This window comes from Pyrus communis, chromosome 7, assembly GCF_041283825.1.
Source record: "Pyrus communis isolate YQ-2024b chromosome 7, ASM4128382v1, whole genome shotgun sequence".
Classification (NCBI taxonomy): domain Eukaryota; kingdom Viridiplantae; phylum Streptophyta; class Magnoliopsida; order Rosales; family Rosaceae; genus Pyrus; species Pyrus communis.
In genome coordinates, this window is record NC_142571.1 from 2,875,695 (window position 1) to 2,897,443 (window position 21,749).

The 21,749-nt window shown below is 36.6% G+C and overlaps 2 protein-coding genes and 1 pseudogene across 5 annotated transcripts; 2 read left to right on the forward strand and 1 right to left on the reverse strand.

Annotated features, from left to right (window-relative positions):
- Positions 1-6,308: 6,308 nt before the first annotated feature.
- Positions 6,309-7,697, reverse strand: LOC137733558 (protein ENHANCED DISEASE RESISTANCE 2-like; annotated as a pseudogene).
- A 147-nt stretch (positions 7,698-7,844) lies between these two features.
- Positions 7,845-14,264, forward strand: LOC137735314 (lon protease homolog 1, mitochondrial). Of its 2 annotated transcripts, none has more exons than XM_088697977.1 (20): positions 7,845-8,280; positions 8,392-8,457; positions 8,541-8,732; positions 8,813-8,878; positions 8,996-9,037; positions 9,160-9,282; positions 9,580-9,678; positions 9,870-9,935; positions 10,032-10,148; positions 10,337-10,376; positions 10,572-10,743; positions 10,825-10,949; positions 11,147-11,277; positions 11,373-11,477; positions 11,658-11,771; positions 12,009-12,176; positions 12,266-12,367; positions 12,587-12,907; positions 13,242-13,772; positions 13,945-14,264. In XM_088697977.1, exons 1-20 carry the CDS (start codon positions 7,987-7,989, stop codon positions 14,119-14,121), a joined length of 3,051 nt encoding a protein of 1,016 aa, XP_088554103.1. In that variant the 5' UTR covers positions 7,845-7,986; the 3' UTR covers positions 14,122-14,264. The 2 variants fall into 2 exon arrangements, with proteins under 2 accessions (XP_088554103.1, XP_068330831.2); XM_068474730.2 differs by having other exon boundaries at positions 13,254-13,772.
- A 1,662-nt stretch (positions 14,265-15,926) lies between these two features.
- On the forward strand, positions 15,927-20,191 carry LOC137735468 (hydroxyproline O-arabinosyltransferase RDN2). Of its 3 annotated transcripts, none has more exons than XM_068474895.2 (9): positions 15,927-16,100; positions 16,728-17,305; positions 17,989-18,056; positions 18,145-18,346; positions 18,642-18,739; positions 18,843-18,912; positions 19,047-19,118; positions 19,217-19,330; positions 19,734-20,191. In XM_068474895.2, the coding sequence occupies exons 2-9, from the start codon at positions 16,886-16,888 to the stop codon at positions 19,794-19,796; spliced, it is 1,107 nt and encodes a 368-aa protein (XP_068330996.2). In that variant the 5' UTR covers positions 15,927-16,100; positions 16,728-16,885; the 3' UTR covers positions 19,797-20,191. The 3 variants fall into 3 exon arrangements, with proteins under 3 accessions (XP_068330996.2, XP_088552366.1, XP_088552365.1); XM_088696240.1 differs by having other exon boundaries at positions 15,977-16,100; positions 16,807-17,305; XM_088696239.1 differs by lacking the exon at positions 15,927-16,100 and adding an exon at positions 16,167-16,295.
- The last annotated feature ends 1,558 nt before the right edge of the window (positions 20,192-21,749 follow it).

A 21,749-nucleotide genomic window follows, 5' to 3' on the forward strand; every position in this document is an offset into this window, starting at 1 on the left:
TGTGCTTTTATGGTTGAATGATTAAAGGGTGCATGTGGGTGAATGTGTTGCTGATTTGTGGTGCACTGATGAAGGAATAATCTGGAAATGCAAGGTGAAATGAAGTGGAATAACAATGGGATGTGCAATGACAGCTAGGTTGAATTAATTAAAGGGATTGCATGTGCAAGGTTTTGGTGTGAATGATTGAATGTGCATGTGGCTGATTTATGAAGAGTGAATGCATGTGGCTGCAAGGTGTGAATGATTATGGGTGCATGTGGCTGCAATGGATTAGGAATCCTTCAATTTCGTCCATTCCTTTTGCTCCAAACATAAGCTATCCATTCCAAGTCCAATTTTGCTCCAAAATGCATCTTTTTGCTTCCTTAGCCATATGAACCTAAAAACACATGAAAATGGCTTAAACTACTAAAACAACTATGAATTAACAATATAAATGCACGAAAACAAGCTAAGTAAGTCGCCTAAATATGCTCCTATCAATTACATCTCGACAAGAAATCTGGAGAGTTACTCACGTTAGCAACATGTGTCACTCGAAATCGTATCAAAAAAATTATTGAGATTATAGAATGAAAAGAAATCCAGAGACTTGTTCATTTGGCGACAAGTGGCACTCAAAATATGTTCGAAAATCGTATTTTAATATTGTAGTTTAAGTTAAGTAACCATATTAATTTAATTAAAATAATAAATTATGTTTGGCCAATGGCCCTTTAGCCTCCTCGGTTGGAGATGGTTTTTTGTCATAAGGCTATGTTTGGCCTATGACCATTTGGCCTCCTCGGTTGGAAATGGTATAAAATATGGTCTAACACTGTCCATTAAAATATAATTTCTTGGAAGACTATAGGGTTAAAGCGATCCATCTGATCCTTCTTCAATTGAAGATGGTCTTACTAACTTGATTCGATTCGCTCGAGCCAAAGTAACCACGTGCACTGTGATTGAATTTGAATAATATATATATATATATATATATATATATATATATATATATATATGTTGCTAATTGAACATAAGGCTTTGTGGAAACAAATAGCAAATACTTGTGATGTTTGCACGTTTTGTGGTGCAGAACGAACTAGCTAGGTATCATGAATCAAGATCGCTATCACATGTGTATATAATATCCGGTACAAATCGGAGGGTCGTTCTCAATAATAATATTAAGGTTTCCACTAGGAATTTAGTCCTGAGTGTTGACTGATTACTCTGTTGAGTGCCGACTGAAACACTTTATTTTCGTAATGAGTGATTACTTTAATAACCAAATTAAACCATATCAAGATCCCTCAGCTTTGAGCTATGTAGTGCTAAATAAAGTTAATACTGGTGACAAAGGTCATTAAGATAAGATAAGTTAATTAATTTGCAGGACCATATTATTATTTCAAACCTAGACTTTTTAACATGGGATGCCATTTTTCTTTTGGACTGTAATTGATCTAGAAAGCATCAACTCCTCTCTCTCTCTCTCTCTCTCTCTCTCTCTCTCTGCAGTCTCTCAAACTATAAATAAGCAATACACCAAAGTTGTTTAATTGTCTAATGGTATATCCAAGGGTGGAAATAGAAATTTTGTAAAGCGCGGGCTAGCTAATTTTTGTAGGATGATATGTTGGCCACTAACAAGAATCTTGACCACAAATCAAATAAAAATGAGGAGAACATATGGAGAGTTTAGGGTTAGGACTTAACATGAGTGTTTACTAAGGGATTGTGTTTATTAATTGAATGAAAAATTAATCTAGGATGCATAATGGCTATATGATATTTAGGGTGAATAAATATAATAGAAGTCTTTTTTTTTTTTCTTTCAAAAAGGCTACTTGAGATATAGTCCATGGTAGCTGTGGTGTAGTAGGAATGACAACGATTTGATTTGGAAACATAAATGTTAAATCCATCTGTATACCACAAAAAATAACCATATTTATAACCTCAAATTAACCATCGAAGATTATTCATAATCATACCCACTGGGTAGTGGATTCTCCATCGGTTAGTGGTTTTATCCATATACGTCAATACCAAAAATATATTCGTTCAATTGAAGCATTATAATATAATATATACTAATTTCATCATTGTAATATAATAGATACATTGATGATGTTGGCTTATGTTTGATCTCTCCCATAAGCACCATTGGATTCTTATTGGTTTGATTCAAAACTATTTAACTTTCTCACAAAATGCAACTTTTGTAATTCTCAAGGTAATGGGTTCGGTGAATATACTTACATATTATACAATACTATATTTATTATATATAAATTATATTTATATATAATATGTATTATTTGGATCGGCTTCGGTGACGATACGAATCGAGGACCCCATAACCAAATCTGAAACAATAACCGAATAATATTTCCAGTTTTTCCCCATATCCGAAATATAACCGCATTTTCATCTCCAAATCCGTTTCATTCGAGCAGTTATCCATAGTTTCGGGTTTAACGGTTTGAATTGCCATCTCTATGGTGTAGTTACGCCATTAGGTATATGAGTATATCTACGTAGAGGGAGATCTGAAGAGGATCTTGACCGGATTACAAGGAATTCATTTTGGTTTTGCCCTAAATAAGGCCGCCAAATAGTCATGGCCGACCTAAATTTATATGTAATGATCAAAATCTCTACCACTTAGTCTTGTGTTGACCTTAAGATCTTCTAGCAGTGTTAAATCACATTACTAACATATATATTAGTTATGTCTTTTCTCTGTTAAATATATAATAGTTATGTTTGGTACTAGATAGTTGTTGTCATCAATTGAAAAAAAAATCGATCTGATACTTAAATTATAAAAATAGAGAAAAGTTGCAAATAGAAAGGGAATTGTGGAAAGCAGAAACCTTTATGGCATGTGTACAGTGTGCGACGGGAGTTTTTGTCATTTCCATGATTTCAAACCCTACCTGGTTTTGTTTGATCCTTCTGTTTTCCTGTTTTTTTATCTCCTAAATGTTTTGACCTTTCAGTCGTGAGCTGTTCAGGTTTCATTGATATATATTTGACTAGACTTGTCCTCATGCGCAAGTGCCAAACCAAGATGGACAAAAGTCCACAGAAAAAACCGTTTAGAGTTTAGTTTTAGGGTTTTAGAGCTTAGAGAATTACCTAAAAATCAAACCAAACAGAGAGAATTTATTTTCTTAGAGTTTATGAATAACTGAGATTGAATAAAAAAATTTAAACAATTATAAAAAACTAAATTTAACCGTTAAAATACCTGTATTACTGACGCCACACCAAATAATTTAGTTCTAGTTATAGGGTGAGATACCCTTATATTACCAGTGACGCGATGCGCCACATGTTAAACATCTATTGAATTGTTAGTGCAATTTTTTAACATGTGGTATATACTCATTGGACTGATGACACTACTAGTACTGTGTATTCGTTGGAAGAAAGAATTTCTCCTAAAAAAAGGCATTAATTAGCTGTGCAATGGTAAAAACAAAATGAAAATGAAATTACCAACAGCTTGTGCTGGAACTGCAGGCCTGCCTGCCTTTTTCTTCTTTCGTATTGAACATGACACATTGTCACGGGAGCTTACACCTATACAGCATGGCCCTTCCTTTCCTCTTGCCGACACAAAATAATGCAAACAATGCAGTTATGCAATATGCATGGACTTATCTGTGATTGAATTTCATCATGTGTTTTTGCTTCAAATATGATGAAGTTGTGCAAAAGGGTTGCAGCTTGGGTGGTTACGATTTTACCCCTGCAACCAAAGATCGCGGGTTCAATTCCACCTCCCTCAGGATCGCTTGGATAAAGACATTAACAGTGGATCAAACTCTAACCAATCGGCCATATACAAAAGAATAAGAACAGAAGAATAAGGCATAGTCATTAGGCAATTTTCAATTTGCTGCTCCACGTTGGACTAGGCAAATGAATAGACAAATACCTAGTCAAGTTTGATGTAGCTATTCTGCGTAGTCGGAAAAATTATAGGCAAATCGGATTCCACTGATGTTTTAGTCCAAACAAATCGTAAACAAAAACTATTAAAAAAAAAAAGTCTTACCTATTTTTTTTCCTGAGAAAACGGGGCAAAGTCTTACCTGTTTGCCTCATCTCTGAAAGCATTTCCACTTTTTTGGTGAATTTGGTCCGAGTGGACTTGTGGAAGTTACTATTTAAATTATTTTGGCTTTTCTTTCAATACTTTTCACCCATTGTAAAGAGTAACTGCTATGACATTTATTATTCACTAATTATTTAACGGATGAGATTAATTTAGAATAGCTAGGTTATTATCGTTATGCTACTCTCCATCCATCGCGAAAAGTAACTTCCATGGATCAAGACTTGGGTCTGGAATCGGCATGGCTATTGCCAGGACTCCATGAGCCATGGCTTGAAGAAACGGGTGGAGGTGAATGTTGAATTGGATTTGGGATCTAGCCATGGCAAAGAACTATGGGTGAACTTGCTCTTTAGTCTTAGAGGGACAAGTTTTCATAAAAGATTACTAGTATATGGGGCACACACAAAGTGTGTAAGAAATTTTTTTATTTTTGTTTTTGAAATAGAAGGAGAGAGGAAGAGAGTGATAGAGAATGTGGGAGTGGGAAGTCGTTTTAGTTTTATTTTTTTTATTTTTTATAATTAGAGATATGTTAGGATGACATGTAGGTGAGGTTTTGAAGAAAAAAAAAACAGCAAAATTTGGTTGTGTGAAATTACATTTCTACCTTATATTTCTTATTCATGTTCTGTTTTAATTAGAGGATTAAACATGTAATTTCATACAATTTTAGTTGACAATGAATGTTTTATTAATTGGCAGAGATAATGAAAATTGGCTTTATTATAAACGGTATGTGCTGTTGCATATTGGTGAACCTCACCCGTTAACAAACTCAAAAGCCCAAGAAATGAAACCGCCATTTCAATCCTTTAAATCACTCAATGAGCCATTCATAAAAAATTAATATCAAACTCACCATCCACAGGCAAGTGATTATGTATCACAATGACGGAAATGAGTATTACCCTTGAAATCACGGCATGGGTTCGGGAAAAAAAAAAAGAAAAAAGAAAAATCTCACCATCCACAGAAGTTGACTTCTGACTTACGAAACCCACGTTTCCAATTCCTATATTAGGTTGATGCATTAATAGGGATCCAAGTTCATGCAAAGTGGGGTCGTGAAAGAACACTGAACCCAAGTCTATCAAGCCCTTATATCTCAACCCATACACTTTGTCCAAGATCCAGTTGCCACAGACTTCCATACACGGTTGTTGATTGACTGAAAATATATATCGACCACAAATGAAAATCTCTAGTATTTTCCAACATAGTATTACCCACTGAGTGGTAACTATCTTCTTCTACCTCATTTCGGAACCCAGAAATTTAAGCTGGACTTCCCAATAGAGAAGACACTGCACGGCAGCATCCAAAAGCGAGACAGGATTCCCTCTGCCTGGCGGCATATACAAAATCATTCACCTATTTACTACATACAATTTCACAAATTTACAATAGCATCGAGGAAACGATGTACACAACATTGTGACGTGGCCCTCGTTCAGTCTTTCCATCCGATAGATGATCATGAATAGACAATTCTTATATGTAGTGGTTGGAGTCCCTAAATAGCTACATCAAACTTGACTAGGTATTTGTCTATTCATTTGCCTAGTCCAATAGCTTGATCTCGTCGTAGGGTACTTAGGCAGTCTACCTTAAGGGTTAGATGCAGCCATAAAATAAAATGAAAAGCTACTACGCTATTGAACCGTTGGTCTGTTTTTGGTCATGTCTCGAAAGTGAGGCATAATAGTGAAACATGTACTTTCTGACATCATGCGTCGATCCCAGGAGGCATAGTACTGTAAACCCTATATATTTGTCCATCTAACAAGAAATAAGCAATTGAATTCTCAGCTGTTAAATCATCCCTACAGAAACTATCTACTGTTAAAATCTTCCCCAAAGCCAAATCTTCCTTCATGTATCTACACAGTTCGTCTCTTCTAACTATAATATGATGAACGAAATCTATGGAAGCTACAACCAACTCCACTATAAAGATAGCAGGTGCTTTCAGCAAACAAAACGAGTACCAGTTCATGGTTCGATACTTATGTGTTACATAGTGCAGTGAGGGTACGGTATTTTGGAAAAAAGAGTCAAAGTGGAAGAAAAAAAATGGCTTTCCATCTTTATTTTACTTTCAATTGCATGTCAGATTACTAAGGTACACATTTTATTTTAGTAAACTGTAAACTGGAAAACAAAAATCATGTTGAACCAATAGCTCTGACAAAGGTGGAAATACTAATTAACGAATGTTGACACAACCTTAAACCTCCAAATGAACAGAAGAGTCACGTTTCAAACGATTTAGTCGAACATTCCCTAGAATGCACTCAGGCAACTCTGCTTGCTCCTTTGCCTCTATCAAAATTTCAAGGTCAACCACTATGCTCGTGACGTATCTGAGAACAAGTCCAATGATACTCGCCTCGGTTGATGATCCAATATCTACATCAATCTCTAGGAAATTGTCTTGCCTGAGATATTTGCAGGATACAGCTTTCCCCAGTAACCAAGCTTTTGTTCCAACAGTGCGCTTGACCATCCAATATCCTTGAGCAATACTTGGAATTATCTTTAAACTCCCATCCACAAACTTAGGAAACAAAGAATTTGGATTCGGAGGTCTGTCAGCGGCATAGTAAAATACCAAACTATAATTTGGTTTAGATGGAACCTAGAGATTAAGGACTAGTACAAATGGAGCTTCATTCCGGCTTCTGACTCGACAAGGCACCTTGGATGCAGTGCGAATCTATCTATGCTTTTATTAAGTTTGAACCAATCTACAGCTATGAGCTTGCGAAAGGAATCTCCTCCCATTACCTTAGAATTGTCCTCCAGGTAGTTCTTCCTCTGATCATAATCCCTTACCACTTGGAGAGATGTCCAACAGTTTGTGACAGCCTCATCTTTCCCTTTGGTCAAGGAACCATGGAACTAGCTTGGATCAATATATAATGATTGCAGCGTCTTTGGAATCCAATTTTTTATTAGCATCTGCAGCTTGAGCTCGATTCAAAGCTAAGCTAGCGATGGCCCACGCAACATTCCTCAGTCTCACTTTTGCTTCATCATTGTCAAGTTCATCACTGTCACTCTCTTCATCAGAAGATGAAGAGCCTGCAGAAGTTGCATCAAAAAGTTCATCGTGCGCCCCCTCCGCCTCATATTCAGCATTGGAAACGGAAGCTTCAGCTGACTTCAATTGGATAACTGAAGCAGAAGATTTGAACATTTGTGCAGGATTTGATCCAATATAATCCTTCAGACCTGCCAATTGGCACAACAATGCATAAGGTACACTCTTCGAACTTTGAGAAGTGATTTTTCTCCCATTTCCACCAGCCCACAGAACGCATCTCCACCGTTTGCGTCCCAAGACATCGTGGAGTATTTAAACCCATTGATGTTTTCAGATCTCTAATCTCCCAACTAGATGGATTTATATTTGTATGATGATATCCAGACTTCAGAGGCTTTTTCTTATGGACAGCTGGAAATTGCAAGATGGTGTACGTTCCATCTTGTCAAACATCCCTCCTCCTCCAACTTCACTTCTGGAGCTGGAGCTGTGCCGCTCACTCCCTACCTTATTAAACGGTGATCCGTCCATCTGCAAAAGCTAAATTTTCTCGTTCAGGCATTTGCAGCTAAATAATCGTAAATGGCAAAATTAAGTAGCAAAATTGAAGAAAATAAAAGCTAAATTTTCTGAGCAACCAAACACAAATACAAAGTAGCATCGATCAACAGACTCTAAAATAAACGAGATAATCCTAATTTGTAGGCAATCCAAACTGATTCCTAAGAATAGGAGTTCCACTACTTATTTGCAGATAATTTAACTTCAATAATTAATAAAATTATTTCCTAAAAGATGTTCCGATCGCTGCACCAATCAAATGCTGAAGCTTTTGTCCTCTTCCTCGTCATGCCTTCACGGCCGAGTCCACGGCCTCCGCCCCGTGCCGGCCTCCGAGCTGGCGTCGCCGGTTCTCCGAGTTCTCGGCTCGCTAGCCGGATTGACTCGGCAGAACTTCCCTGCCTCGGCTCGCCGAGCTTTTTTTTGTTCGAACTCCGGCAACGTGTCTGACCAAGTGAGGGAAGTTGAGTTCAAGGCGGCAGGGAACGAGGCCGACGCCAAGTCCTCCTCCGGCATTGTGTCCACGAATCCCCGGCCCGAAGATTATCTTACGGTTTGTGGGCTCTGAGACTTTCGTTTTACTTCTTCTGTTTGGATTCCGAGAAAATGTTGTAGTGTGTGAGAAAATGTTCGAACTTGTTTTTCTTATCAATTTGTGAGGCAGGTTATAGCTTTGCCATTGCCGCATAGACCGCTGTTTCCGGGGTTTAACATGCCAATTTATGTGAAGGTACATGAAATTATTGATTAACATGCAAATCGAATTTCATTTCGGTTCACACTTTTGTAAACAACTTGTTGTTTTTAATGTAGGATCCCAAATTGTTAGCAGCATTACAAGAAAGCCAAAGGCGGCGAGCTCCATATGCCGGCGCTTTCCTTCTGAAGGTTGAGCTGGGGACTGATCCCAGTTTGGTATCAGGTTCCGAGACAGATACAAACATACATGAATTGAAAGGGAAGGAGTTGTTTAATCGACTACATGAAGTCGGGACGCTTGCACAGGTATCCGATGCACATATATTCATGGATTAGACTTCCTTTTGATTTTTGATGTTGTAGTTGCTTGTATCTTTGTACATCAGATTTCAAGCATCCAAGGAGACCAAGTAGTCCTTATTGGCCACAGCCGGCTTCGAATTACAGAGATGGTGAGTGGATGCCTCAAAAGTTTTGTAGAATCACACATAATACAAAGTAGTATTGTATTTTATTTTATTTTTGAGGTAAATATTGTTAAACTGAAGAATGTTATGGTTTCCCTGCAGGTTGATGAAGAACCCCTGACTGTAAAAGTTGACCATCTGAAGGCATGTTTACTTTATTTAATCACGTATCAGATATTAATTGTAGGAGGTTGCACATGTATGATGGATTTTGTTTCGTTTTTCCTTCTTTCTTTTTTCTGACCGGGATATACTTTATATTTCAGGATAAACCATATAACAAGGATAATCACGTCATAGATGCAACATCGTTTGAGCTTACATCACGTTTTATAGATCGTGTCAAGACTTGTTCGAATTGGTTAGATCATGTTAAGACATACACTCAGGTTTGTTCCGTTCATTTTTATAATGTTTGGATTTCTTGAAGGTTTTCCTTCTTGTGCGCTTATTTGGTTCGTTACCATTTTTTTTTTCCTGCAACTTCTGCAGAATTTGTTGTACCTTCTTCTTGGTTTTCCCCTTATTCATAAATGAGTTGATGAAGTAATTAATATGTCGTTTTTAGGGAAATGATTGACTTAGTGAGAAAAAGTGGTTTACATAAACATCTTTGTGTGTTGATGTCTTACAATCATTTGGATTTAGAATTTGTTCATGTTAATTTTTTTATTGGAATTTTTCAGGATATACGTGATCTTAATATTCCAAGGTTCGCAGATTTTGGAGCTGCAATATCTGGTGCAAACAAATTGCAAGGTCAAGAAGTGCTTGAAGAGCTAGATGTGAGTATCACTTAATTTAAAAAGGGTATGGTGGATAGTAATTAGAGAGCTCATTCTTTACGTTGCTTATTTTTAAAAATAATTTGTTTCAACGATCAAGTGTTGTGGAAAATGTAAATCTTCATGTCCAGCCTTTTTGTGCAAGTTGCTTATATTCCGAAAGGCTATATAACACTTCTGTTATTGCTCAGGTGCATAAACGTTTAAAGCTCACCTTAGAACTGGTGAAGAAAGACATAGAAAACAGCAAGATTCAGGTATGGAAGCTGATTTTCCATTTCTTGTTTTACGAATTCTAGTCTCCGTCATAGTTTGATTGGCTTTTGAACTTTCATTTATGGGGTTATTCTTAGGAGTCTATTGAAGAAGCAATTGAAGAGAACAACTCGTTGGATGAGCATCTTAAAGCCATCAAAAAAGCAATCAAAGAGAATAACTTGTTGAGTGAACAGCTTAAAGACATCAAAAGGGTATTTTTCTCCACCATTATGAGATATTTTTCTCCACCATTTTTGTAAGTTTTTCGTGCACTTTCAGTACGGATTCTCCGCTGACTATAAGTTAATGGATAAGTTTTCACTTTGTGGTGGATCTTGTATCAGTTTCTTTATCCCAACCCTGGGCCTTTATGTAATTTATTTTGCTTGATATAATGCAGGAACTGGGTTTAGAGACAGATGATAAAACAACGCTTACCGGTTGATTTCTTATCTTTTATTTTCAACTTTTCAATCTGTACACATCATGACTACGATCTGTGCATTTTCTGCTCATTAATTCTTATCTGAGTATGACGCTAAGCATTTCTGTGGAAACTTAAGGTATTCTAAGTACTGATTTTTCGTGTAAGCAAAGGTAATTGTTGCATCACTTTTCTGATCTTTTGATTGCAGATAAGTTTAGGGAGATGCTTGAACCAAACAGGGAAAACTGCCCACCTCATGTTTTGCAAGTTATAGAGGAAGAACTTACAAAACTGCACCAGTTGGAGGCCGGTTCAAGTGCATTTAATTTGGCACGTAATTACCTAGATTGGTTGACTTCAATTCCCTGGGGAAAATACAGGTTTTGCACTACTTAAAAACCTTATTGGGGCAATATTTGGGATTCAAATATATTGAACACCTATGTCTATTCCTAGTGCAGTGATGAAAACTTTGATGTTCTTCGGGCGCAAAAAATTCTTGATGAAGATCATTATGGACTAACTGATGTAAAGGAAAGGATTTTAGAATTTATTGCCGTTGGAAAACTCAGAGGAACCTCTCAAGGTTAGTATAGTTTTCAAGTTTTGTAATTGTCTATCTTGATTTGTTGGCATTGCCACACATCATGGAGTTCCCCTGTTTCTCAGACACTGATCTTGGCTCTTATTTTACATATATTATTCTATGGTTTTAACCAATGCTGCAAACTGTATTAGTTATTATTACATGAGGATTACTGATATTTTGCGTATATATCACAGGAAAAATCATCTGTCTCTCTGGCCCACCTGGAGTGGGCAAAACCAGCATTGGTCGTTCAATTGCACGTGCCCTGAACCGCAACTTCTTTCGGTTTTCTGTGGGAGGGTTATCTGATGTTGCTGAAATTAAGGTATTTGGGAAGAGCTCCTCAGTGTGAAGTATTGATAAAGAGATGTGCATCATGCAACTAATCTTATGACATTAAAATTTGACATGTACATCCAGGGGCATCGTCGAACCTACGTTGGTGGTATGCCAGGGAAGATGGTACAATGCCTTAAAAATGTGGGAACAGCTAACCCTTTAGTTTTGATAGATGAGATTGACAAGGTAATAAATGATTGGTCAGCTTGCTTCATATTGTATTTTAGACAAATCCTATTTCTAGGTCTCTTTCCCTTGTAGTAGTGAGTAGTTATTTAAATTTCTTATTTACATAGATTATTATTAATTCTGAGTTTCATACTACTTTTAAGTTTTAATCTTCAAATTTGCGTTGTTTTGTTTCAGTTGGGAAGGGACCATGTTGGTGATCCGGCAAGTGCTTTGTTGGAGCTTCTTGATCCTGAGCAAAATGCTAATTTTCTAGATCATTATCTTGACGTTCCAATCGACCTATCAAAGGTTAGTACAGATATTTTTACTTCATTAAGAGAAAAATACCAATTTCCAGTAATAAAATTACCGATTTCAAGCATTTGGTGTCTGTGTTTCGATTGTTAAAATTGGTATAAGCTTAACCTCACAGTCTGTAGGATGGTTTAGTTTTCCAATTCTTTTACTGTCTCCACTCAGTGCTAGATGAGTTTATGCATTATGTTTGGTACTTGGGAAATCATATTTTTGAAGTTTTTGCTGTAGGTTCTGTTTGTATGTACAGCCAATGTTGTAGAGATGATACCAAATCCTCTCTTGGATAGAATGGAGGTCATTTACGTAACTGGATATATCACTGATGAGAAAATGCAAATTGCTAGAGACTATTTGGAGAAGACCATACGTGACGCATGTGGCATTCAACCCGAACAGGTACTTGTATAGGCCTCTATATGTGTTCCGACGTGTTTGTATATTGTATCTGAATCATCGTTTATGTATGTTAAAATTATTATGCTCAGGTTGAAGTGACAGATACAGCTCTTCTTGCCCTTATTGAACATTATTGCCGAGAAGCAGGTGTTAGGAACCTTGAAAAGCACATAGAAAAAATCTACCGCAAGGTTTGTAAAATATCTATATCTTGATCATCATTGCAAACTTGCATCTTATCATATGATGAACCATGAATATCTACGTGTTTGAAATGTTTCCCCATAGTTCTTTTAGGTTCATGGAGCTTATTCTGAAGAGAGCAAATTTATGACGTTGTTGAGCAATCATATAATTCCCTGCCCAATGGTATACTTTAACCTCTTTAACCTATCTTTATAATGTGGCAGATAGCTCTCCAACTTGTCAGACAAGCAGCATCAGATGAACCAGTAGTTTCTGGTCAGATACAATCTCCCCCAGATGGGCCTGCAGGTGTTGATGTCCAGCTTGCGGATACTGATGAAACCCAAGCAGAAGCTGTTGATAAGTTAGATCAAAGCATGGTTGCAAGTAAGAACCAGATTGCAGCTGAGATGGTAGAGGGTAACGGTCATGAGTATAGTCCTCAAACCTCTGGAGAAGGAGTCGCAATTCAGACGGATCTACCAGGTGAACCTGCAGTTGCAGAAGTTCAGGTTGCAGATACTGATGAACCTGTGGATTCAAAGGTATGTAACAAGTTATAAATTCTGGGTAATGACTTGCCCTGCACCAGAAATGTTTTGAATGCAGTTGAATATGATTCCTGTTTGTTCCCTGATATAAACTTATTGTGCAGTTAGGTATTTATTTAGGGCTAGTTAAGTTAACAATCTCTGTGACGAAGCTGAGAGAGTTTGGAAAAGAATTTTATGATTTAATTTAAAGAATAAATACGTAGAGACACTCGATGATGTGCAAGTTCCAAGTAATATCAAATCATATTAAACTGCCTTTTTGGGCTCATCTTTTTCCTCTCGAGATACTTTCAGTTCAACGTTTTCATGTCATCTATAATTATAGCTGTCTTTACAGGATGCAAAAGAACCTGAGAGAATTCAGGAAGGTGAAACAACAAAAACAGTTGAGAAAGTTCTGGTTGACTCATCGAACTTGGATCATTTTGTTGGAAAACCTGTCTTTCATGCTGAACGAATCTATGATCAGACCCCGGTTGGAGTTGTTATGGGTCTTGCTTGGACTGCCATGGGTGGTTGTACGTTGTATATAGAGACCACTCAGATTGAGGAAGCAGAGGGGAAGGGATCCCTTCATGTCACTGGTCAACTTGGAGGTGTTATGAAAGAAAGTACCCAAATTGCACATACTGTTGCCAGAGCTATATTGCTCGACAAAGAGCCTGATAGCACTTTCTTTTCGAATTCCAAGCTTCATCTCCATGTTCCTGCAGGGGCCACGCCGAAGGATGGTCCTAGTGCTGGTTGCACCATGATCACGTCCATGCTCTCCGTTGCCATGAAGAAACCTATCAGGAGGGATTTGGCAATGACAGGAGAAGTAACGCTAACTGGGAGGATCCTCCCAATTGGCGGGGTATGTAAATCGACTCTTTCTTATGATTCAAGTTACGGGATTTTCTTCTATTTTTTGTATGCTTCAGGGTGGCGTACCCTTGGTTTCCGCATGAAGAATTTTCAAGCAACCTGCTTGTGTTTTTTATCAGTGGTTTGTGTTATTGAATTTCGTTTTATCGTAAACACTTTAGGTTAAGGAGAAAACGATAGCAGCAAGGAGGAGCGAAGTGAAGACAATCATACTTCCTGCATCAAACAGGAGGGATTTCGACAAGCTTGCCCCTAATATAAAAGGAGGTCTTGATGTTCACTTTGTAGATCACTACAGTCAGATATTCAATTTGGCTTTCAGTGATGACCCGAATTAGGAAAAAACTAACCTCTCACCACACGCAAAAGTGTGTGGCAATTTGCTCTTTTGCATTTTATTTTATTATTTAAAAAACTAAATTTACATGTGTAAGAGAAGAAAATGAAAATAAAAACAGATATGCCAGTCACTTCTCCCTCCTGTAGCTTCGTTTTGTCTTTTTACAGTTTTTTTTCTTTTTAATTAAACTGCATTATTTAAAAAAAATTAAAAAATAGAGTGGTACTTTAGGCATTTTGATAGCTTCATGATTTTTCCTTCTCACTTTATAATTTTTGCTTATAGTTTTTATGCTTTTTATTTAAAAAAATAAAGAGAGGGATATATTTGGTTTATATATATAGATAAGTCGTTCTTCCTCATAAATTTTCAGTGCAGAACTTCAATTTACTACACATTACAGAGTTTCACAATGATTAGATTGAAATCATACCTCGAGTTTTCGACATAGATTCAAAACTAATACATGCACTTGGAATATCCTAAAAATGTTTTTTTTTTCTTCACACGACAAGGTTTCCAATTTCCAATCCAAATAATTTCTAAATAACATTTTCTCTCCAATTCCGGAATATTTGGAGTTTTGTTCAACTCTTGTTTTCTCACGGTCCCATGATGCTAAGATCCCACCAATTAAGGTAACTAGTTTGCATAATTTGAGTAAGAGATTGTGAGACATCAACCCAAGACCGTGAGTGAGGGAGAGTGACAACGACATGACATGAACAAGGCCTTGAATGTGGTAATCACAAACAAAATGGATGTCAATTTTGATACGCTTCATCCAAGAAGAAACACTATAACGGCATTGAAGGAGCGTGCTGGGAAGACATAAGTCGAGTTCATATGTAACTGTCGTAAAACTAGGGCTCGTCTAGTAATGTTTTACAATATGATTTTTGAAATATTTACTTTGAAAAAAAAAAATTGAATTTTGTGTTTTAAGATACGAGAATGCATTTGGAAACCGAGAATGGTTTTTCAATAATTTTGAGTACAAACGACATTTTACACTTATTTATATTAAAGAGAGAAAAAAAGTTTGAACGTTGAAGATGAAGATATTCTCAATCAGTCAATCCACCACTTGTATTTTTAAGAGCGCTAAAAGTGTATTGGTTCTATATTGAAATACGGATTTTTTTATTTTTTTCCATTTCCAATCTAATCAATCTTATATCAATTCAATGTACCTAAACACCCGTTAATGGTGTGGATTCTCTAGTTTGGGGTATTTTTTTGCCGTTTTATGTCTTAGTTGTATCGTTAGAACTCGGAACTTTTCTAGTGAAATTTGTTAATAAAAAAATTAAATGATATAGAAAATATTTTGTTCTACAGTATATTAAACATGATTCCATCAAATGATTTAAATTGCTCACTTTAATTGAATTCTTACACAGAAAATCATTCATGGAATCCAATCTTGTCAGTTATGAAAAATTTAGGGGTGCAATCCAATATTATCAACTAATTTTAGAACTGATCTAATGGTTCGATTTTAATACCCTCGATATTATTGCTCTAAACTATAATAAAAAAAAGTGTTTAAAATTAAAACGCAATGAGTTGAAGAAAATTGTTCAATCCACGTACAGCAGGAATCACTTGTTTAAACTACATTTGATTTGTCGGAAGATCAAAAAAAAAAAAAAAAAAAACAAAACATGAAATGCCAATAAGACAAAATGAAAAAGGAAAACAGTGGAAACGTTAGTGGTTTTAAAAGGTGGATAAATGGTGGAATTTCATTATCATGCATCAATTACATTGGATATCCGACGAAAAACACACGAAAAAAAAGACAACATAAAAGGCCACTCACGCACTTGTACGGAAAAAGACGGAAAGGAAGGAGTCGGAACCTCAATACCCAGTTTGTCATATCGATAAAATCCCCATACTTTTTTTGTTCTCTCCCCTCTGATCCAAAAATTCCAATCTCTGTTCTCCCTCCTCCACCTGCGCCACGCCAAGGTCTCTCTCTCTCTCTCTCTCTCTCTCTCTCTCTCTATATATATATATATATATATATCTAAATGTATGTTATACGTCTGTATTGTAGGAGTTTTGTACTTTAATTACTGGAGACAACTTTCGTTTGTTTACCTGTTCAATCTTTCATTTGTGGTTTTTTGTTGGGATTCTGGGTTTTCTGTTTTGTTGTCAAAGGTATAAACTTTGCAGTTGGTTTTGTCAATCCTATGCATGTGCATTGAATGTCTGAATTCCTATGTTCTTATTTTTACTCATTTACAGTCTGAATAAGGTTTTTTGAAACATGAAATCATGTAAATTTTGGAGATTGAGTGTGCTGGTCTGTGATATTTTGTAAAGTTGCTTCTTTTCTTTTTTTTTCTTGATTTTTTGGTAACCAATTCACATTGGTCTGCAGACACTCCATTGCAGTTTTGTATGTGTTGAATTTTGGGGAAATTCTATTTAAACCCCCCAAATGCTGAGTGGGGGTGTAGAGAGCATTTGGGTGGGTGTCAATAGAACTCCCCTTGCAGTATGAATTATGATGGGGTTGTAAATTATGAGTTGTTTCAGTTGGGTAATTCCATTATATTTTGCTAATTTAAGTAGAATTGCTTATTGTAGGTATCTCGAAAAACTTTTGTGGAAGTTGGATAAGATCACAGAAGGGTCTAATGCTGCTATTACATTATGTTCTGGACAGCTGAATTTGAAAGCTGTGATGGAATAGGAGAATTTCTGCGTTTGGGAAGTCTGAGATTGGTTTTCGTTTGCAATAAACAATGATTGAGAGGAAGAACATGGGACGAGCTTCATCATTAGTTCTGGTCCTTTTGGCTCTTGGGTTTTTCTTTGCTACTTATAATTTGTCAACTATGGTAATTCATTATAGGTTGGTTGGGAAATGGGTAGGTGATAACACGGATAGTGGATTACTGTCTGACCCGATTATTGAGATGCCGGAGAATGCGAAGAAGTTTAAGAATACCAAGGCACCATTCCATGTTGCGTTAACAGCCACTGATACTCCTTACAGCAAATGGCAGTGTCGCATTATGTACTATTGGTATAAGAAGAAGAAGGACTTGCCTGCATCAGAGATGGGAGGATTTACTCGAATTTTGCATTCAGGAAAACCTGACAACTTGATGGATGAGATTCCAACTATTGTGGTTGATCCTCTTCCTGGAGGACTTGATCGGGTTAGGCTTCTGGCACTTTCATTCCTTTGTTATTATATTTGTATCATCTTGGATGGGATGGTTTCTATTTGCACCATTTTATTTCTAATCTAAGGTCAAAATAAGGGGTCTTGGCAATATTAGAAATGTGTTGGGAGTTACATGAGATTTTACTGAAGATAAAAGAGAATAAAGGAAAAGAGTCACAAACAAAAAGAAAGTAAGCAAAGAAAAAGCAGAGGACGATTCCATGTTTTTGTGCTGACTAAGAATGGTTTTGAGTGGAAGGGAAGCAATGGATCTTGGGGAAGAATAAAATTTGTTGAGTTTCAGGGTCCATGCTGATCCACTGTATCACTATTCTCAATGATTTTCTACTCATTGGATGACAATTGACATGTGAAAGTTATTAATTTAAGTTTTAAATCTAACTATTAGATACTTTGCAGTCTTATGAAATTTTGCTGAAAAAGTCAATTTTTTTTTTTTTAACGTTTTGGATCTTTTTTCACTTTTTGATGTTAACTGTAAGTTGATTCATGTGCAAAGCTTAGCCCTTGCAAGTCAATAGTTGAAGATTGTTTTTCGATAACCTTTATATAATCAATGAAGAAGTTTGAGTAACTATTGTCCTTCTGATAATTTAAACTTTATGTTTTTTATCGATCTTTGTTTCTAAGTGTGATTGCAAATTTTATATACAGGGATACATTGTCTTAAACAGACCATGGGCTTTTGTGCAATGGCTGGAAAAGGCTACTATTGAGGAAGAGTGAGCTTCTGCATATTTGATGACCTTTGAGTTTTCTTATTTTTTGTCTTTTACTTGACATCAAATCCCTTGAATTCTGTTGTTGCAGATATATTTTGATGGCGGAGCCTGATCACATTTTTATAAATCCTCTTCCTAATTTGGCACTTGGAGGATATCCAGCAGCCTTCCCATTTTTCTACATTAAACCTTCTCAGAATGAGAAGATCATAAGAAAGTTTTATCCTGAGGAGAACGGTCCAGTCACAAAGATTGGTCCAATTGGAAATTCTCCTGTAATTATCAAGAAGGTAATAGTTTGTGGTAAACTGTTATGTCTTTCGCTTTGTCTTGCATTCGTGATGGTCACTCCAGAAAATTTATCGTGCATTCTCCCGAGTGCATTTTCTCGTGTTTATATGTTTGGAGTGCATAAGGACTTTTTTGGAGTGCTAATAGCAGCACCCTATTTAATACGTTGATGTCCAATTTATTTTGGGGTTCTGAAAACTTTGGTGTTCTAGTTTTCTGTAATTGTTTCCTTGTATAATTTGGCATTGTCATTTATGACCCCTAGAACTTTAATGAGTAAATGTAATTATTCAGGATTTGCTGGAAAAGATTGCTCCTACATGGATGAATGTTTCTTTGAGGATGAAAGAAGACACGGAGACGGATAAAGCTTTCGGATGGGTGCTAGAAATGTAGGTTTGACTGTGACATTAGTTTTTGACTAAGTTGAGTTCTAGCAATTAGAGATGCCAGCTTTGACGTATCTTGGTGTCTTATTTTCTTTGATGAAATAAGGTATGCTTATGCTGTGGCATCTGCTTTGCATGGTGTGCCACATATTCTTCGGAAGGACTTCATGGTGCAGGTTTGGAATCTTGCTTAGGGAAGCTATTCATATCAAAATTGATTTGCATTTTGATTTCTTTGTTAGGTTCAGCAAACTACACTGGATGTGTATACGTTGCGATTAACAATGTTCTATTGTCTTTAAATTTTCAGCCGCCATGGGATATGGAACTTCGTAAAAAGTTTATCATTCATTATACTTACGGATGTGACTACAACTTAAAGGTATGTATGGCCCTTCGCCTCTATGCGTAGTCCTGTTATGTTCCTCCCCCTTTTGCCCATTATAGTTCCATAATTATCTGAGATTTCTGACTGTTTAGGGTGAGCTAACATATGGAAAAATTGGGGAATGGAGATTTGACAAGAAAGCATATCTACGTGGACCTCCACCAAGAAACCTCCCCTTACCTCCTCCTGGGGTTCCTGAGAGTGTGGTATGTCTTAGAATTGCTGTTATTATTGCAATTACATGTTCTGTTTTTTATGGTATTTGGTATGCCTTAATTTTTTTTTATTTGTCTGTACTAGTTCACTTCATTTGTGTAAGAAAGTTCGTAGCGTTCTGTTTATTTGATTGTTGTTCCCAGATTATAGTTGTCTAGTTGTTGGAGTCTAATCACAGACACATTGAGGACAGTCAGGCCGTGGCTTGTGTTGATGATGGTTAGCCTGACCGACCTCCAACAAAATATGTTTACTATTCATTTTCAAATTCAGATTGTTTAGAATCGAAGTTTTCATATAGTTTGTCATATTTAGTGAATAAATTTATTTTAAATATCTTCTCTCCCCGCCACCCCCTTCTCGCTCTCCGACTTACATGCTCGTTGTGTGCAGGTCACCCTTGTAAAGATGGTGAATGAAGCTACTGCTAACATTCCTAATTGGGACACACAATAGTTCAGCCGCACTCAAGATACTAAATCGTTATGATACAACTGATGTTTAGAGAAAGGAAGATTCTGGTTCGACGGTAGGCTCATAGAAATAGTAATGCACACGAATCTCAGGTTGTAAATGGAAAATAAGAAGGTTCTGCTGTCTCAAATGTATGTCTGGGTTACGCATGGATTTTAGGGAAGCTCAGGTGCTTGGAGGAAGGTAAAAGGTTAAGGTAAGAGCAAGATCGTTGGATTTTCGATATGCTGCAGTTTTGGGATTATATCGAGTTGATTATATAGAATCAGTCCTTGTAATCCTGAGGATTAGTTGGAATTAGTATTGGATTAACACAAGCCTTCTTTCAATCTTGTTGAGATTCTGTTTCGGAAATGAAAGCAAATTTGTCTTTGTTAGATGGGTTGATGAATTTGATGGAAAATTGGAAATTTAACAACCAAAACAAAATTAAGCAAAACTTAACATTTTCAACTAAAAATGAAGTGCGACTGATATAGTTATTTACAGAGACTTTGTTAAAACAAAATTTGAGTTCCGAGACAATTTTTTTTTGCCTCAGACCTCAACTTGCTATCGGACGACCTTGCATTTAGGCTTTCTTTAGCAAGTTGAGGCCGTGAAACTCTTGTTCAAGCGGCCTTGAAGTCGAAGGCGGTCGAATTTTGTTCAGCCCCCAACAATTTATTACATTCTTACAAAAATGTGAGGGATCGACTCGTTTTACAAATTAAGGGCTAAATCAAGGGAGTTTTAACGAAAAACCCACAGTACTTTTCACTTTAACGAAAAATCACATTTTTACTCTAAAAAGTCAATCCTGCTACTATTCACTTTACCCTTTATTTTGTCCTTATCGTTAAAACTCAAAGTTTTCAAACTCTTTTCATTAGTTTTCCTCTAAATCGATGGGTTTTTTGTCTTAATGAATGTTGCCATCTCTTGTTCTAAACTGTTCTCAACATCCCTCATTTCCTCCCGGGCATCTTGTTTGTCCAAATTAAAGGGGCCCTGTTGCACTACAAGAATGGACGTGCACGCCATAAAGCTCGAAGATGCTATTGCATCTCCGACAATTCCCAGTTCATCAGAGTCGCTGAAATACAATATCTTCGACAATGCTGACATATCGCCATGTCTTCTTCCAACTATGTACAAATCATATTGATTTTCCATGGTGTTTATTAGCTTCAGAGTTTCTACCTAGCTTGTCAACATCTTCTTTACCAATTCAATAGAGGGACCATTCATTGACTTGAGCCAAAAGTCATCCAAGTGTAAGCTGTCGAGTTTTTCTTCCATCCCAGTGTTTGCCAATGCCTTTAAAATTTCATCGTCATAGCTGTCGTCGTTGTCATCCGTGGACATTTTCACTTACTTCTTGCGTTGGTTAATCCGTATAATGGTTAATCTAACGTTAGGATGTCCAGCCATCCTCCATGCATATGCTAATGCCTCGCAGTCATCTGTCCCTCCGATGAAGACCATGGCAAAGTGCATGGTAGTGGTTGCTAATAGAGAAAATATCTTTATGTATTTCTTAATGAATAACATTACATTGTGATTCTCATATATATACCAGAGAATATCCTTTGAGTAAATGACAGCTAATCTAACTAATTACAGTTAGGAAAACTAACAGAAAATATCAACTGGGATTTACAATACTACCCTTAATATCCCCCCTCAAACTAAACTGAGGAACTCAAAGTGAAAGTTTGGCCTTGAGAAGTTGAAATCGAGCCTTAGAGAGAGACTTGGTACAAATATCAGCAATCTGATCTTGAGTGCAGATGAAATGAACAAAAATGGCTTTGGACAATACTTTTTCCCAAATGTAGTGATAGTCTATCTTGACATGCTTTGTTCTTACATGAAAAATGGGATTCTTAGCTAGTGAGATAGCTAAGATGTTGTCACACCAAAGTTTGGGAGGACAGGGCAGTTGTAAACCAA

What these genes read in the sequence shown, in the direction of transcription:
- LOC137735468 (XM_068474895.2), top strand. Translation starts at nt 16,886, where the DNA reads ATGATTGAGAGGAAGAACATGGGACGAGCTTCATCATTAGTTCTGGTC. An exon ending in TTCGGATGGGTGCTAGAAAT is followed by an intron (nt 18,740 to 18,842) that starts GTAGGTTTGACT and finishes TGATGAAATAAG; the next exon opens with GTATGCTTATGCTGTGGCAT. An exon ending in CTGGGGTTCCTGAGAGTGTG is followed by an intron (nt 19,331 to 19,733) that starts GTATGTCTTAGA and finishes CGTTGTGTGCAG; the next exon opens with GTCACCCTTGTAAAGATGGT.
- LOC137735314 (XM_088697977.1), top strand. Translation starts at nt 7,987, where the DNA reads ATGCTGAAGCTTTTGTCCTCTTCCTCGTCATGCCTTCACGGCCGAGTC. An exon ending in GGCCCGAAGATTATCTTACG is followed by an intron (nt 8,281 to 8,391) that starts GTTTGTGGGCTC and finishes TTTGTGAGGCAG; the next exon opens with GTTATAGCTTTGCCATTGCC. An exon ending in TAGAAAACAGCAAGATTCAG is followed by an intron (nt 9,936 to 10,031) that starts GTATGGAAGCTG and finishes GGTTATTCTTAG; the next exon opens with GAGTCTATTGAAGAAGCAAT.